The sequence below is a fragment of the Pelobates fuscus genome, chromosome 2, assembly GCF_036172605.1.
Source record: "Pelobates fuscus isolate aPelFus1 chromosome 2, aPelFus1.pri, whole genome shotgun sequence".
Lineage (NCBI taxonomy): Eukaryota > Metazoa > Chordata > Amphibia > Anura > Pelobatidae > Pelobates > Pelobates fuscus.
The window spans coordinates 262032499-262051186 of record NC_086318.1 but is presented as its reverse complement, the minus strand read 5'-3'; the positions used below and the strand labels follow the sequence as shown (position 1 = coordinate 262051186).

The following is an 18688-nucleotide window of genomic DNA, read 5'->3' as shown; positions in this document are numbered from 1 at the left end:
TGTTCCAAATTATTACGCACAATAAGTTTCATGACACTGTAGGTTGTAAAGAATTTGCAGCATATTTACTGAAATCAAAAGCTATTTCAATCGAACTTTTTAAACATTTTAACAGGTCACGTTACATTTTAACATAGGACCCTTTATTTGATAGCAGCTTCACAAGTCTTGCATCCATTGAACTTGTGAGTTTTTGGACAGTTTCTGCTTGAATTTGTTTGCAAGATGTCAGAATAGCCTCCCAGAGCTGCTGTTTGGATGTAAACTGCCTCCCACTCTCATAGATCTTTTGCTTGAGGATGCTCCAAAGGTTCTCAATAGGATTGAGGTCAGGGGAGGATGGAGGCCACACCATGACTTTCTCTCCTTTTATCCCCATAGCAGCCATTGCTGCAGAGGTATTCTTTGCAGCATGAGATGGTGCATTGTCATGCATGAAGATGATTTTATTACGGAAAGCATAGTTCTTCCTTCTGTACCAGGGAAGAAAGTGGTCAGTCAGAAACTCCACATACTTTGCAGAGGTCATCTTTACACCTTCGGGGACCCTAAAGGGGCCGACCAGCTCTCTTTCCATGGTTCCAGCCCAAAACATGACTCCACCATTGGTGAGAAGGTGACAACAGTTGGTGCGATTTATTCGCAAATGGAAGAAACCCAAAATAACTGTCAGTCTCCCTCGGTCTGGTGCTCCATGCAAGATCTCACCTTGTGGAGTTTCAATGATCATGAAAACGGTGAGGAATCAGTGCAGAACTACATGGGAGGATCTTGTTAATGATCTCAAGGCATCTGGGACCATAGACAACAAGAAAACAATTGGTAACACAGTACATATGAAGGACTGAAATCCTGCAGTGCCCGCAAGGTCCCCCTGCTCAAGAAAGCACATGTACAGGCCCGTCTGAAGTTTGCCAATGAACATCTGAAAAATTCAGATTAGGACTGGGTGAAAGTGTTGTGGTCAGATGAGACCAAAATCAAGCTCTTTGGCATCAACTCAACTCGCTGTGTTTGGAGAAGGAGGAATGCTGCCTTTGACCCCAAGAACACCATCCCCACCGTCAAACATGAAGGTGGAAACATTATGCTTTGGGGGTGTTTTTCTGCTAAGGGGACAGGACAACTGCACCGCATCAAAGGGACGATGGACGGAGCCATGTACCGTCAAATCTTTGGTGAGAACCTCCTTCACTCAACCAGGGCATTGAAAATGGGTCGTGCATGGGTATTCCAGCATGAAAATGACCCTAAACACACAGCCAAGGCAACAAATTAGTGGCTCAAGAAGAAGAACATTAAGGTCCTGGAGTGGCCTAGCCAATCTCCAGACCATAACCCCATAGAAAATCTGTGGAGGGAGCTGAAGGTTCGAGTTGCCAAACGTCAGCCTTGAAACCTTAATGACTTGGAGAGGATCTGCAAAGAGGAGTGGGACATTTGTGGAAACCTGGTGGCCAACTACAAAAAACGTCCTCTGTGATTGCCAACATGGGTTTTGCCACCAAGTACTAAGTCGAAGGGGTCAAATACTTATTTCACTCATTGACATGCAAATCTATTTATAACTTTTGTGACATACGTTTTTCTGGATTTTTTTTTTTTTTGTTATTCTGTCTCTCTCTCTGTTAAAGTAAACCTACCATTAAAATTATAGATGGATCATTTCTTTGTCAGTGGGCAAACGTTCAAAATCAGCAGAAGATCAAATACTTTTTTCCCCTCACTGTATGTTAACTTGCAGGTGAGAAAACCTATGTATGTATTCTGTTTGAAACATTTGCTCGTCTGCAGTAATTTAATATTGGTAGACATACTTAGGCTTTCTTTGTAAATATCAGAGTAGAATCTACCCATCTTATGCAAACTTTTTATTTTCATTTTATAAGATGTAAACTGTGCCATGGAAACCTAATTTACATTTGCCTATATTTAACAATATTACTCTCATTTGATCACTGTTTAATTGCAGACATCTTTCCCAGCGTCCATCTGAGGCTATGCTTACATTCGTCAGGGACATTGCCCATCACGTAGAACTGCATCAAATAGCCAACATGGTTCTGAGCCCTGGGGTTTTAATAGCAACTATTTTGCTACAAAATCTGCCAGTCATTAATTATGATGTTTTAGTTGAAAAGACCCTTTGGCTTAAAGATTTAACAGAGTCCTTTGGAGGATGTCTAGATTGGCCTGGTAAGTAAATTCTATTTTATATAATTATTTTATTGTATTTAAATCCCGCATGTGGAAATTAATATTGTTGGTACTAGGGGTGCACCGAAATGAAAATTCTGGGCCGAAACCGAAAATTCAGGATGCCCTTGGCCAAAAACCGAAACTGATTATGACCCCCCCCCATTTTTTTTATATTAGACTTTTTAATGAATTTAATCTAAAAGGAAAAACGTCCCTTCTCTTTTAGTGGTACCCCCCTGCTTAATGTTCCTCTCTCCCCCCTCTAGTGTTCCTCTCCCCTTCCCTCTTTTTTAGTGTTCTTTCCCCCCTCCTCTCCAGTTCCATATTGTTCTTTTCTCCCCTCCCCTGTCCCATAGGGTTCTCCCCACCCTACCCTGTCCCATAGGGTTCTCCCCATCCTCCCCTGTCCCATAGTGTTCTCCCCACCCTCCCCTATCCCATAGTGTTTTCCCCCCCCTCCCCTATCCCATAGTGTTCTCCCCCCTCCCCTGTCCCATAGTGTTCTCCCCCTCTCCTGTCCCATATTGTTCTCTCCCCCTCTCCTGTCCCATATTGTTCTCTCCCCCTCTCCTGTCCCATATTGTTCTCCCCTCCTGCCCCATATTGTTATTCTCCCCCCTCCTCTGTCCCATATTGTTCTTCTCCCCTGTCCCATATTGTTCTTCTCCCCTGTCCCATATTGTTCTTGTCCCCTGTCCCATATTGTGCTTCTCCCCCCTCCCCTGTCCCATATTGTGCTTCTCCCCCCTCCTCTGTCCCATATTGTGCTTCTCCCCCCTCCTCTGTCCCACATTGTGCTTCTCCCTCCTCCTCTGTCCCACATTGTTCTTCTTCTCCCCCCCTCCTCTGTCCCATATTGTTCTTCTCCCCCTTCCTCTGTCCCATATTGTTCTTCTCCCCCCTCCTCTGTCCCATATTGTTCTTCTCCCCCCTCCTCTGTCCCACATTGTTCTTCTCCCCCCTCCTCTGTCCCACATTGTTCTTCTCCCCCCTCCTCTGTCCCACATTGTTCTTCTCCCCCTCCTCTGTCCCATATTGTTCTTATCCCCCCTCCTCTGTCCCATATTGTTCTTCTCCCCCCTCCTCTGTCCCATATTGTTCTTCTCCCCCCTTCCCTGTCCCATAGTGTTCTTCCACCCCCTTCCCTGTCCCATATTGTTCTCCCCCCCTGTCCCATAGTGTTCTCCTCCCCCTTCCCTATCCGATAGTGTTCTCCCCCCTCCCCGTCCCATAGTGTTCTGCCTCCCTCCCCGATAGTGTTCTCCCCCCCTCCCCTGTCCCATAGTGTTCTCCCCCCCTCCCCTGTCCCATAGTGTTCTCCCCCCCTCCCCTGTCCCATAGTGTTCTCCCCCCCCTCCCCTGTCCCATAGTGTTCTCCCCCCCTCCCCTGTCCCATAGTGTTCTCCTCCCCCTCCCCTGTCCCATAGTGTTCTCCTCCCCCTCCCCTGTCCCATAGTGTTCTCCTCCCCCTCCCCTGTCCCATAGTGTTCTCCTCCCCCTCCCCTGTCCCATAGTGTTCTCCTCCCCCTCCCCTGTCCCATAGTGTTCTCCTCCCCCTCCCCGTCCCATAGTGTTCTCCTCCCCCTCCCCTGTCCGATAGTGTTTTCCCCCCCTCCCCTGTCCGATAGTGTTCTCCCCCCCCTCCCCTGTCCGATAGTGTTCTCCCCCCCCTCTCCTGTCCGATAGTGTTCTCCCCCCCTCTCCTGTCCCATAGTGTTCTTCCCCCCTCTCCTGTCCGATAGTGTTCTTCCCCCCTCTCCTGTCCGATAGTGTTCTTCCCCCCTCTCCTGTCCCATAGTGTTCTTCCCCCCTCTCCTGTCCCATAGTGTTCTTCCCCCCTCTCCTGTCCCATAGTGTTCTTCCCCCCTCTCCTGTCCCATAGTGTTCTTCCCCCCTCTCCTATCCCATAGTGTTCTTCCCCCCCTCTCCCGTCCCATAGTGTTCTTCCCCCCCTCCTATCCCATAGTGTTCTTCCCCCCCTCTCCCGTCCCATAGTGTTCTTCCCCCCCTCTCCCGTCCCATAGTGTTCTTCCCCCCTCTCCTGTCCCATAGTGTTCTTCCCCCCTCTCCTGTCCCATAGTGTTCTTCCCCCCTCTCCTGTCCCATAGTGTTCTTCCCCCCCTCTCCCGTCCCATAGTGTTCTTCCCCCCCCTCCTATCCCATAGTGTTCTTCCCCCCCTCTCCCGTCCCATAGTGTTCTTCCCCCCCCTCCTATCCCATAGTGTTCTTCCCCCCCCTCTCCCGTCCCATAGTGTTCTTCCCCCCCTCTCCCGTCCCATAGTGTTCTTCCCCCCCTCTCCCGTCCCATAGTGTTCTTCCCCCCCTCTCCCGTCCCATAGTGTTCTCCCCCCCCTCCCCGTCCCATAGTGTTCTTCTCCCCGTCACATAATGTTCTCCCACCCATCCCCTGTCCCATAATGTTCTCCCCCTCCCCTCCCCTGTCCCATACTGTTCTTCCCCCCCCCCCTCCCTGAACTGTCTTATAGTGTTCTTTCTCCCCCGTCCCCCCCCCCCCAAAAAAATCAAAAAATTCAGCAATGTCTCACGAGTACAACAGTACCTCCCATGTACAGGTTTATGGGGTGTTGGAAAGTTGCATGGTAACATATAGGGCTTTCCCCATTTACAGCTTTTACACATTAAAATGTGACAGATTGAATTGCTGGGCCTATGTTGCCTTTGAGACCGTATGGCAGCCCATGAATGAAATTTTAACCCCATCATGACATAGCATTTGAAAAAGTAGACAACCCAGGGTATTCAAAATGTGCTATGTCCAGTCTTTTTTTTTTTTTTTAGTAGCCACTTAGACACAAATACTGGCCAAAATCTTGTTCAGTTTTGTATTTTTGCAATTTTCACAAATAAACAGCTTTTTCACTGAGATCAGCATTATGAGACCATGAATGAGAATTACCCCCATCATGGCATACCATTTAAAAAAAGTAAACAACCCAGGGTATTTAAAATGGGGTATGTACAGTCTTTTTTTAGTAGCAACTTAGTCACAAATGCCGGCCAAAGTTAGCGTTCATATTTGATTTTTGCATTTTTCAATCAAAAACTGCGCTTTTGATGATTATATCATTGTTTTGATACATTTTACGGTTTTGAAACACTAATATTTGGGTTCAGTGATCTCTCCTGAGTACTACAGTACCCCCCATGTACAGGTTTTATGGTGTCTTGGAAAGTTACAGGGTTAAATATTAATAGGGCTTGCAAATTTAAATTATCTGGAATTTCGGCCTGGGTTGTCAGGCAGGTCCCTCAAATTGTAATTAATAATATCACATAATTGTGAAAAAGATTACATACATCTACGCATAGAATTTAAATACTGTGGCACACTAAATTAACACTCTACCTGTAGAGATGCTCCGTTCTATGAACGCTGCTGGTAATCCCAGGCGTCTTATTAATACCTTTAACTCCCTTCTTTGCCCTGCTGTGGCCACTCCCCCAAACTAACCTTACAGCCGATAGCTTTGCATGCTACTTTACCGACAAGATTATACAGCCAAGGAAAGCATTCTCACCGCCTTGCCCCTCTCTTTCTCAACCACACATGGATCATGCCTTTCCTACCCTTCAGGCTTCCTCCCAGGCTACTGAACAAGAGGTGGCTGCGCTTCTCCTTTCCTCTCGCCGCAACACTTGCCTGCTTGATCCTGTCCCGTCTCCCCTTATCAGATCTCTCTTCTTGTCTTGTGCCTTCCTTAACACACATTTTCAACTGCTTTCTCTCTTCTGGTGTTGTCCCTGCTGCCCTAAAACATGCTACTGTAGTACCCATCTTAATTAATAAAAACATCTCTTGACCCGTCCTCCCCTTCTAACTATCGTCTCAATTCCCTGCTCCCTTTTTCCTCAAAGCTTCTGGAAAGACTTTTGTCTTTACCTCGCATGGATTATTGTAACTCTCCTAATAGGTCTTCCCGGAAGTTGTATTGTCCCGCTACAGTCTGTAATGAATGTTGCAGCTAGACTGATTTTCCTTTCTGTCAGTCCTTACATTGGCTTCCTGTATCCTATAGGAGTCAATTCAAGGTACTAATCCACAACTATAAAGCACTGACCAATTCGAGCCCCTCCTATAATCTCTTCACTGTTCCACAGGTATGCCTCTTCTTGGTCTCTCGGCTCTGCCCATGACCTTCTCCTATCCGCTACCCTCACCCGTACGGCCAACTCACGCTTGCAGAACTTCTCACGGACCGGAGGGCGTACAATTACGTCCTTTTTTTAAGCGGCTCTAAACGCCGGCAGGCGTAATTGTACGCCCTCCGTTTTTTTTTTTTTTTACTTACCCGGTCGCCGGCGATCCCCGGTCGGCGATCGCGGTTTGGGGGACTCCCAGGGAGCCCCCCGCGGCACGTCTGCCCTCTTCAGCCCCCCCACTGGGCCATGTGAGAGTGAGGTCCTTGCGAGGACCTCACAATCACATGGCCGGGATAGCTGGCTGCAGCAATGCCAGCAGGGGGACTAACTGTAATGTCCCCCTGCTGGCTGGAAATCAAATTAAAATAAATTAAATAAGTGTAAAAAAAAAATGTGTGTGTGTGTGTGTATATATATATATATATATATATATATATATATATAATTATTGTTGTGTATATATATTTATATATAATATAAAAAAAATATGTAAATACGTAAAAAAAAATAATTACAAAATATATAGATGTGTTTACAAAATATATAGATGTGTTATTTCGTTCTAACTGTATTGTGATATATATATATATATATATATATATATATATATATTCATTCTACACATATATTTATGTAATATTTTTACATAATTAGGTATCCTAATTAATTACAATTAGCGGGACCTGCCTGACAACCCATGCCAAAAGTATAGGGAATTTAATTAGCTAGCACTATATTTAACCCTATAACTTTCCAAGACACCATAAAACCTGTACATGGGGGGTACTGTTTTACTCGGGAGACTTCGCTGAACACAAATATTAGTGTTTCAAAACAGTAAAATGTATTACAACGATGATATCGCCAGTAAAAGTGACGGTTTTTGCATTTTTCACGCACAAACAGCACTTACACGGACAATGTTATTGCTGCAATACTTTTTACTGTTTTGAAACACAAATATTTGTGTTCAGCGAAGTCTCCCGAGTACAACAGTACCCCTCATGTACAGGTTTTATGGTGTTTTCAAAAGTTACAGCGTCAAATATAAGGCTTGTGTTTCATTTTTTTCACATTAAAATCCGCCAGATTGCTTACGTTGCCTTTGTGACCCTATGGTAGCCCAAGAATGAAAATTACCCCTATGATGGCATACCATTTGCAATAGTAGACAACCCAAGGTATTGCAAATGCGGTATGTCCAGTCTTTTTTAGTAGCCACTTAGTCACAAACACTGGCCAAAATTGGCGTTTTTTTGCATTTTTCACACACAAACAAATACTAACGCTAACTTTGGCCAGTGTTTGTGACCAAATGGCTAGTAAAAAAGACTGGACATACCCCATTTGTAATACTTTGGGTTGTCTACTATTGCAAATGGTATGCCATTATGGGTGTAAATTTGATTCCTGGGCTACTGTACAGTCTCAAAGGCAACGTAACCAATCTGGCGAATTTTAATTTCAAATGTATCGTGCTATATTTGACCCTGTAACTTCCCAAAACACCATAAAACCTGTACATAGGGGGTACTGTTTTAAATGTGAGACTTTGCTGAATACAAATATGTGTATTTTATTGCAGTAAAAGCTAACAGTATTATGACATTGACAGTTAAAATGTCATGTAGAACTAAAAAAATAACAATTTCTTATTTTCTCCCATTCTTTTCATATTAAATTATGTTTCACAGCTAAATATTTGATATTAAATGAAAGCCCTGTTTCCCCTGAATAAAATTGTATATAATAAGGGGGGGGGGGTGCATTTAATATGAAAGAGGTGAATTACGGTTGGACAGACATATAGCGCAAATGCCAGGTTTTGTTTACGTTTTGTTTTGTTCACAACTTGTACGTTTGGCTCAGTCCTTAAGGGGTTAAGAGAAGTCTCCAGAGTAAAACAGTATCCCCCCCATGTACAGGTTTTAGGGTATAATTGAAAGTTACAGGATTAAACACAGTGCTAGCAAATTAAATTCTCTGGACTTTCGGTCTGGATCGTCGGGCATGTCCCTCAAATTGCAATCAATAAAATTACTTAATTATGTATAAAATATTACATAAATATGCACGTAGAGTTTAAATATATAGAGTTTAAATATATATATATATATATATATATATATATATATATATATATATATATATATATATATATAATTTAAACTCTACGTGCATATTTATGTAATATTTTATACATAATTAAGTAATTTTATTGATTGCAATTTGAGGGACATGCCCCTTAAACTCTACGTGCATATTTATGTAATATTTTATACATAATAAAGTAATTTTATATTTATATACACACATATTTATATATTTGAAGTCTACGTGTATATTTATGAAATTCTACGTGTATATTTATGAAATTCTACGTGTATATTTATGAAATTCTACGTGTATATTTATGAAATTATTTATGTAATTATGTATATGGACATATGTATATTTTGTATTTTTATTTATTTTGTACATAGATAGATAGATATATATATATATATATATTTTTTTTTTTCATTCTAAGTGTATTTTGATATAAATCTATCTATAAATATATCTAAATACCGTTAGAATAAAATGATATATATATATCATTTTTTAAAAATTATTTTTACATTGTATTATTTATTTTTATTTTATTTATTTTATAATATATATAGTTGTTATTTATATATACGTGTGTAATTTAAATGTAAGTGTATTTTTATATTAATATATGTGTATATATAAAACACTTAGTTTGACATTATGTATATAATATTTGTGTGTGTTTGTGTATATGTGTGTGTGTATATATATATACAATATACATATATATATATATGTAACGGCGTTAAGGGGTTAAATGGGTGATTGTTAGTACCTGTTTGTTATAATTGTTTAATTATGCCCCTGACTATATGCCTGCAAGTGTACTTAGAAGAATTGATGCTATTTTGAAGGCAAATCGTTGTCACACCAAATGTTGATTTGAATTAGATTTTCCTTGTGTTCAGTCATGTTGCATTTTGTTAATTGATGAAAAATAAACTATTAACATTAGCATTCTTACTTTATTAAAAATTTTTTTTTTTTTTACATCTGACTTGTCCCTGTAACTTAATTGCTCTTATGATCTAAATAGTTTAATAGGTCCTGTCTCTATTCATGTGCAAACCACTTAAATTCTTATTCACTTGTCTTACAGATAACCTACCTTCCAACAGAGTAGTTCGGTCTAGCCTTGAAGTCCATTCAAACATTATAAACATTGTTGAAGGACAGGTGATTTTGGTTGATTATGAAAAAACTGGTAATCTAGACAAGGAGATTGTATTCAAAAGTGCAGTCTCTGTTCTCATGTGTGCGTCTTACAGGAATCAAATGGTTAATGTCTGCATACGTCCTGCTCTGGTGGTTTTGGCTTGTAAGCTCTCGAACAGTTCATTGAAAGGTACTACGCACTATATTTATCTTTTCCTTTCTCAAGAAAGTAGTATTTAGAAAATCCATATTTTTTTGGGCCTTTGCTGTTGTAGTTACAAGCAATAATTACAAGACATCAATAATACAATTATTTTCTTGGTATTTTGATATTAACTCGTCTGCACAGGGCCACTGGAAAATAACATATTCAAAACAAAATTATGATTCTATTTAGAAATAAGTTGCTTACTCTTTTGGCAAAATTGATCACAGGAACCGCACTCACTCCCAGCGGCCACAGGTGCTCTGGAACAGGACCAGCAATCCCAACACATTAAGGCAGCAAGAGAGATTCCCAGGCACTCAAAGTGTGAAAGCCGCAGGCAGATTTATTGAAACAAACAGACCGCAACGTTTCAACCCACCAAGACCTTGAAAAAGACCTCTTGGTGGGTCGAAACGTTGCTGTCTGTTTTTGTTTCAATAAATCTGCCTGCGGCTTTCACACTTTGAGTGCCTGGGAATCTCTCTTACTCTTTTGGGACCACATCAGTCTGTTAGGTTATGGTTTGTAACCTGTCCACATCTTTTGTTTACAAAATAATCATTCAGCAATACAGCTCTTAAAGAGATGAGTTTACAAATCAGAATAAAGCATTTCTGTACTTGAAAAAAGGTTAATCTAGAAGCCAACTATTGCACATATGATGGTGCAAGAATTATCACACCAGTGGCTGTGATACTGAATTCTCTGCATTGATTTGAATGTTAAACGCTATGGGGTTCTAGCCTGTATTAGTAGTTCTATTTTTGTTGTTTACCATCAATGTCTATTATAGGAGTTATGTGCTAATGAGCTCTCACTTGTTTTTCAGAGGAAATCTACAAATCATTCAAGTTCTTGAGAAGTGTTTTTACCAAAGAGTTCATTTTCTTTCCTGATTTTGAAGAGAAGGTAATAGGTCACAATGAAGTGAAAAGTACAGCAGTATCATCTGGTTATTCATGTTTAGGGTCAGTTTCCATTAAATTTACAATTCAGGAACACAACACCTAAAAAGGTGTTTAACTATTGGAAAACAGAGCAATTGTGTGATCATAGTAGTGTATTATTTCAATAATTTGCCCTATGGATACTTGGGCTTTCAGTGGGCCAATAAAACTTGTCTTTGTAGGTCTGCGAGCAAAAGCGGTTGACTTTATTTTGGAAATGTTGCCTTCTTCAGGATTTGCTCAGGCTGTACCTGGCTGAAATTTGATGTTTGATAAAAATACAAAAATCTTCTATTCTGTATTGGAGACACATGTGATATTTTTTTTGAAGCAGACACTAGATATTGCTGAATGAGTTGGTCTCCTCTGTTTGAAGTAACCAACTTTGCAGTCAATAAAAATGAAAATTGCAATTTCAGCTGAAATTTTTCTGATCTGGACAACATTCCAAATTTAGCGAATAACCAAGCCAGTCCACAAATAAAATACAAACTCCGTTATTAAGAAAAATAAGTATATATGCAACAACATGTATTGGGTATAGGCTCTGGCTGCCTGGAAACCATTGTTTTTTGTCAAACCACTTGCAAATGGGTTCTCTTTAAAATAACTTCTTGACTGAGCTGTAGTGGTAGTTAGATTTTTTTTTTTTTTGTTCTACTTGACCAAAAACATTTTTACTTGGCAGGATTTTGAAGAAGGCTGCTTCCTGTTGACAAAGTGTGATATAATTCATCTAACCCCTCTTGAGATCATAGTTACAGAGAAAGGTGCTAATGGAGCATTGTTTTTATCAAGAATGTTCCAACCCTTCCTTGAAGGATACCAGGTATGCCAAAGGAATTCATGTATGTGTCTATTGACGTATATCTATTAAATGCCTAGTGCTCAAGTTTAATTAAATCTGTCCTTTAATAATTAGCACTGTAATAATCCTTTTATATTTCTGCATCGCCTACATGGCACCCTAATTATAATTTGTTTTTGGTTTGTTTCTTTGTTTTGTGCTCTGATGAAATAACCAAATGCTTACCCACAACGACCAAAACAAGGTTTTAATTCTCATTCTGATTACAATCTTGCAAAGTAGTTGCTTCTGAAAGGGGTTTGGGACATGAGAAGTGGAAAAAGGACATTGTCAAAGAGAAGGATAATAGCCAAAATAGAATGAAAGACAGGCTACATATACCGGACCATAGAGTGGCTAAGCTTACCGTGTGCTTAACCCCTTAAGGACACATGACATGTGTGACATGTCATGATTCCCTTTTATTCCAGAAGTTTGGTCCTTAAGGGGTTAAAAAGGCGAGAAAATGTAGTAACAACATGAAAGAAAGAAGAAAGAATGCCAAGTTCAAGGGATACAAAGGTACGCAAGAACAAGAAAACAAGCCACGTTTAAAAGTACAGGGCGTGCAGAATTATTAGGCAAATGAGTATTTTGACCACATCATCCTCTTTATGCATGTTGTCTTACTCCAAGCTGTATAGGCTCGAAAGCCTACTACCAATTAAGCATATTAGGTGATGTGCATCTCTGTAATGAGAAGGGGTGTGGTCTAATGACATCAACACCCTATATCAGGTGTGCATAATTATTAGGCAACTTCCTTTCCTTTGGCAAAATGGGTCAAAAGAAGGACTTGACAGGCTCAGAAAAGTCAAAAATAGTGAGATATCTTGCAGAGGGATGCAGCACTCTTAAAATTGCAAAGCTTCTGAAGCGTGATCATCGAACAACCAAGCGTTTCATTCAAAATAGTCAACAGGGTCGCAAGAAGCGTGTGGGAAAAACCAAGGCGCAAAATAACTGCCCATGAACTGAGAAAAGTCAAGCGTGCAGCTGCCAAGATGCCACTTGCCACCAGTTTGGCCATATTTCAGAGCTGCAACATCACTGGAGTGCCCAAAAGCACAAGGTGTGCAATACTCAGAGACATGGCCAAGGTAAGAAAGGCTGAAAGACGACCACCACTGAACAAGACACACAAGCTGAAACGTCAAGACTGGGCCAAGAAATATCTCAAGACTGATTTTTCTATGGTTTTATGGACTGATGAAATGAGAGTGAGTCTTGATGGGCCAGATGGCTGGATTGGTAAAGGGCAGAGAGCTCCAGTCCGACTCAGACGCCAGCAAGGTGGAGGTGGAGTACTGGTTTGGGCTGGTATCATCAAAGATGAGCTTGTGGGGCCTTTTCGGGTTGAGGATGGAGTCAAGCTCAATTCCCAGTCCTACTGCCAGTTTCTGGAAGACACCTTCTTCAAGCAGTGGTACAGGAAGAAGTCTGCATCCTTCAAGAAAAACATGATTTTAATGCAGGACAATGCTCCATCACACGCGTCCAAGTACTCCACAGCGTGGCTGGCAAGAAAGGGTATAAAAGAAGAAAATCTAATGACATGGCCTCCTTGTTCACCTGATCTGAACCCCATTGAAAACCTGTGGTCCATCATCAAATGTGAGATTTACAAGGAGGGAAAACAGTACACCTCTCTGAACAGTGTCTGGGAGGCTGTGGTTGCTTCTGCACGCAATGTTGATGGTGAACAGATCAAAACACTGACAGAATCCATGGATGGCAGGCTTTTTAGTGTCCTTGCAAAGAAAGGTGGCTATATTGGTCACTGATTTGTTTTTGTTATGTTTTTGAATGTCAGAAATGTATATTTGTGAATGTTGAGATGTTATATTGGTTTCACTGGTAAAAATAAATAATTGAAATGGGTATATATTTGTTTTTTGTTAAGTTGCCTAATAATTATGCACAGTAATAGTCCCCTGCACACACAGATATCCCCCTAAAATAGCTAAAACTAAAAACAAACTAAAAACTACTTCCAAAAATATTCAGCTTTGATATTAATGAGTTTTTTGGGTTCATTGAGAACATGGTTGTTGTTCAATAATAAAATTAATCCTCAAAAATACAACTTGCCTAATAATTCTGCACTCCCTGTATACAGAGAGTCACAATAGTCAAAATCGGGTCAGCAACTGGAAATACAGACTAACAATATAATGCAGTCTCAGGCTAACATGAACCATGATAGGACAATGATTCCCAGAAAGAGGGGAACTTGCATATGGCAAAGAAGAATACTGTTGGTCACCATCATCACTCTGCACCAGGACACACAAAGGGGTGTGACCTGTGCAGGCTAGACTTAGGTGTCCAACAAATATGACATAACAAAAAGGTAAGTATAAAATCTAACAACTACAGGGTCCTGTAATTCCAAAGGGCTCCTGTAGATGGCGCGATATTGCCATGGAAATCTGACAACATCGTAGATAGTTCAGTGGTGTATGCACTTCCTTCAGGAAAACGCTGCGTGACCTCAGAGTTGGAGGAATCCAGGAGCACGGCGTTCACGTCAGTAAGAGCGGCATGGGACCAGGATCTTTGTGGCTGCCGCGCAGCACCCCCACGGAGCCTGTAAGTGACATGTAGCAGCCTCAGGTATGATAGTGGGCCTGGGGTGGAGCCAAACACCCCCCTGACCAATCCTCTCCATGCAGAGTGTGGACACGTTGAAAGTCAAGCAGCACTGCCCCAGGAAGCACCTCGAGTGGCCCACTGTTGGTGTCCCTAGGGAGAATTTTTCTCTGAAAAGGCAGTGTTTTCCTTAAAAAGCCCGTATGTACTGATTTATACTCACCAGAACAACTACATTAAGCTGTAGTTGTTCTGGTGACTATAGTGTTCCTTTAATAAAAATAATAATTTCATCAAGTATTAAAATGAAATATATATATATATATATATATATATATAGTATAAATCATCCCCTACATTTTAGTATATGGCATGATTTTTTTATTTTCTATATTTGTGGATAGTGTTTAACCCCTTAAGGACCAAACCTCTGGAATAAAATGGAATCATGACGTGTCACACACGTCATGTGTCCTTAAGGGGTTAAAAACTGTCAATCTCTGCTTCACTCCCTGCTTAGAAGCACGGAAGAAAATATTAGGGAAGTGACCTTTTGTTGCCTTGAGTCTCCAAAAAAGCTGATTTGGAACCCCGCCACCCCCACCTCCAAGTCCGCTATACCCCTGATTTGACTATTTTGTTCTAAAACTTGAAATCTTACTTTAGTGAATAACCCTGTGTGTGTACCATTTATCAAAATCAAAAAAGCAAAGCACAAATGTATAAATCTGCTAATATTATGACGCTTGCCGATTTAAATTATCACTATTATTAGCATTTATATAGTGCCAACAGATTCCTTAGCACTCAAATGAGTGCTTAAATGATTTTACAATCTAGGAGGGTGGTACAATCCTAGAAATTGGTAAAAAATAATATACGGTAATATAATTATTTTGGATGAAGGACATACTAGAAATTATCGCATTACAGGAGATCAGACTCAACCTATCCTACTTTGAAGTTGCCATGTTTTTGCCACCCATTTGAGAAATGAAAACCAAGGTTTAAAAGAGGAAACATAAAGGATTTAAAGTGTCTTTAAAGGAAACATTTTTCTTTATGAGACCATAAATCTCAAGGTCACGATTAGGCGCAAAATTCTACAGGGTCTAGAAACCTTTAAGCTGTCATGGACTTATGCAGTTAACACATCCTGCTTTCCTTAATCTCTTTATGTATGTTCACTGCAGAGAACAATTAATGTACAACAGTCATTATGAAGTTCCAGAAAAATTATGCTTTTTTTAATGTGGGTACAGCTTGTATATTAAACAAAATCAACCAATCCTAGACGTTCAGTGCAAAGAGTATAATTTCTCATATAACATTACGTATTACAGGAAATCTACTGCGCATGTCTAGCACGTCTTTAAACTATGCGAAGGTCTTGTGAGAGAAAAAAGGGAGTATGTGTGCTTGCACGATAGCAGACAGGGGATAGAATTCTTGCTTTTAACCCTTGCAGATGTGGAAAGACTTAACTAAGACAGACAGGCTTTTTAACCCTTTATTTACCTGTGTCTATGACAAGTCCCCTTCTCTCTGGTACTGCAGGTGAGAGTTAGGCAAGGTATCTCCAGATGTACTAATTACACATGTGGGCCTTTTTTAATTCTTCACCTCGATTTCCTCGCCTTTTCTCACTAAAAGAGCCATTAAGGGAAGCTTGCCCAGATATCTGTTGGTACAGAATAATGTTATTAAATCCACGTCTCCATATGCAATACATACATAGGTTACTGTATATATTTCTAGCTCTATATGTCTAGGGGAATATTCACTAAGCATTGCATAGGTAAAATAATTCATTCTCCATCAGTCACCGTACACTCTATTGTTTCAGGATGGATTTCCTGATCCCCAGAAGAGAAAAAAAGCTAAACTCCATGTTTTTTCAGGAATAACCACTTCAAATTTATCAAAACTGTCCCAACAAGTTAGGATACATGGAAAACAAGTTTCTATCTTCACATATGGTGAAAGTTAAAGTTGAACTGCTATTGGTCTAATTACCTATTTGAAAAGGTCTACTGTAGATTTCGAGAGTCTTCCACGAAGGCAATGCAATGCCAGGTTCTGCCACTTTTTTTTTTTTTTTGCATGTAGAAATCTGGTGAACTATGGTGACGTTTACTTGAGAATCTTTGATTTCATTTTAAAGCACTAGCATTTAAAAAAGAACAATTAAAAAAAAATTCTAAATTTCTTTGCCCTTTCACTAATGCGTCAATCCAGCATCCATCCACCCATTCAGAATTCTGGATTAACAACTTTTAAATCTTCCAGTGAGTCTGAAAATCCATATCTGAACTAGTCTATGTTCAAATAAGTATCCCACATACTTTAGCAGGTTTCATTCCTTGTGATGAAATTCTAATATTGGTTTTCATCAGCATACATTAGTGGGTCTTTTGTGACTTGGACAAATACTGAAACAACTTATACAGGATCTACTGGAGTAGTTCTAGTGTCTAAATGTACATACCAAATTCACAGCTTGCATTGTAAGGCTGGAATGTTATGTAATGTATAACCAAAGCCAAAGAAGCATCAGTGGTGTTTTGGAGAAGATGAACCAGGAAAAATGTCTGATTGGACTGTAGGCAGTTAGTAGGGGATACACTTGGATGTATAAGGAAACTGAGGATCAGAATTTGATCAAATATTTCAGAAAAGTCACTACAAGCTAAGGTTAGGAGCAAGAGTATCACTGTTATAATCTGACACAGCCAGAACTATAAATTAAGCACATCACAGTGCAAATGCACTAGAAAACTGGAGGCAATGTATGTGACAGCTTGGCAATTGAATGCCTAGTTCTGAAGCACAGATATTTTTTGAATCATGTTATTGATAATCTAATAGAAGAGTTCATATGCAGACCTTCTCCAGATTAAGAAAAAAAAATGATAATTGAAGATTATGCTAGCTTTAGTGTACTAATAATCAAAATTTTAGTAATGACAGGTGGCGAGTATTTTCCTACCCATGTTACCTTCCCCTTGATTATGGGACAACATGTGTTTTTTTTTTTTTTTTTTCCTTCTGGCTTATTCATAAATCTTTTTCTCCTGTCCTAGTTTACATGGTTTCTTATTATCCTATATTCCGTAACTTTATTTTATTAAACCAGAGGGCAAAAAAACACGTTGTCCCATAATCAAAGGGAAGGTAACATGGGTAGGAAAATACTCTCCTCCTGTCATTGCAAAAATTAAGATTATTAGTACACTAAAACTAGCATAATCTTCAATTTTACAACATGACGGGAAGCTTCATATTTTACACTTTCAACGCAGAGAAAGGAGAGAAAAAGCTGCATTAGATCCCGGACGGAAATAGAAAGTCCGAAACGTGGTCACTCTAGACCAGTCCGCTGCTCGCAAGATATCTGACAGCGACGCCCCAGCTAAGAAAGCCAACGAAGCAGCCACAGCTCAAACAGAATGCGCTCTGAATGAGACATCCACACCCGCTATAGACAATACCCAGTAGATGCATCTGGCGAGCGTAGTAACCGACACAGGATTATGGGGTCTAACGTAAGACACCAGTAGTTGCCCGGAGGCAGAGTATCGCAATGGAGAGGTTACTTCCACATAACACCATAATGCTGAAACAACACACAGCTGAGGGTCGGAGACGACAAAAGGAGGCAAATCCCGTAAAAAACGGAGGTTGACGTCCCACAAACTTGAGTATTTGGGATTCGGGGGGTCACTGAAGGCAAATGCCCATCAGTAATTGACATACCAGGGGATCTTTACCCACCGGGACCCCCTGAATCAGGATGTAAGCTGCCGAAATCGCAGAACGCACAACATTAATCGATCAATAGGATCTACCTGAAGAAAGAAGGGAAGACCGGGAGTTCAAAATGGATGACATAGGGGCAGTAAACGGATCAAGGTTCTGTTCCATTCACCAAGCGGATCAGGAGGCCCAAGCCGAGAGGTAGCATCGTCTCGTCCCTGGGGCCCAAGAATCCCACAAGAGGTCTCTAGCAGCCTGCGATAGTTCACTGATCTTCCAAGCACCCCGGAAAGAGTCTAAGGGGTAGACAATCATCCAAGAGCAACGGGTGATGGTTCCCCTTTGGATCCTTGAGGAGAGTTGGATAAGATGGTAGGATAAGCGGGTCCAGTAGGTCTGGAAACCACGGCTGACTAGAGTGACAGTTGTTGAATTCTCAGGTAGTGGAGTGTCCTCGCTATCATAGCAAAGAGGGGAAAGGTGTAGGCTACGTTAACTGGCCAAATCTGCAGGAAGTCGTCCACTGCCCTGCTCTCCAGATCCGGAAGCCAGCTGAAGAAGTCCGGAGTCTGCATGTTGTTGCGTGATGCAAACAGATCCAATTGGAATGGGCCTCTCTGGTTCGAGACGGTGTTGAATATCTAGGGGTCCAGCATCCAGTTGCTGCCGTCTCGCCAATGGTGGGAGAACCAGTCCGCCGTGAGATTTATCTTGCCCAGTAAGTATTCC

At 40.8% G+C, this 18688-nt stretch overlaps 1 protein-coding gene across 2 annotated transcripts in view; it reads left to right on the top strand.

Moving 5' to 3' along the window:
• Positions 1–18688, top strand: part of GNPAT (glyceronephosphate O-acyltransferase) — a 61263-nt gene that overhangs the window by 23824 nt on the left and 18751 nt on the right. The window contains exons 9-12 of one of the 2 annotated variants that reach the window (XM_063443362.1): positions 1973–2196; positions 9554–9799; positions 10647–10726; positions 11453–11593. In XM_063443362.1, the coding sequence (XP_063299432.1) occupies positions 1973–2196; positions 9554–9799; positions 10647–10726; positions 11453–11593 (691 nt within the window). The remainder of the gene's footprint in view (positions 1–1972; positions 2197–9553; positions 9800–10646; positions 10727–11452; positions 11594–18688) is intronic. The other variant, XM_063443363.1, reaches the window with a different exon arrangement.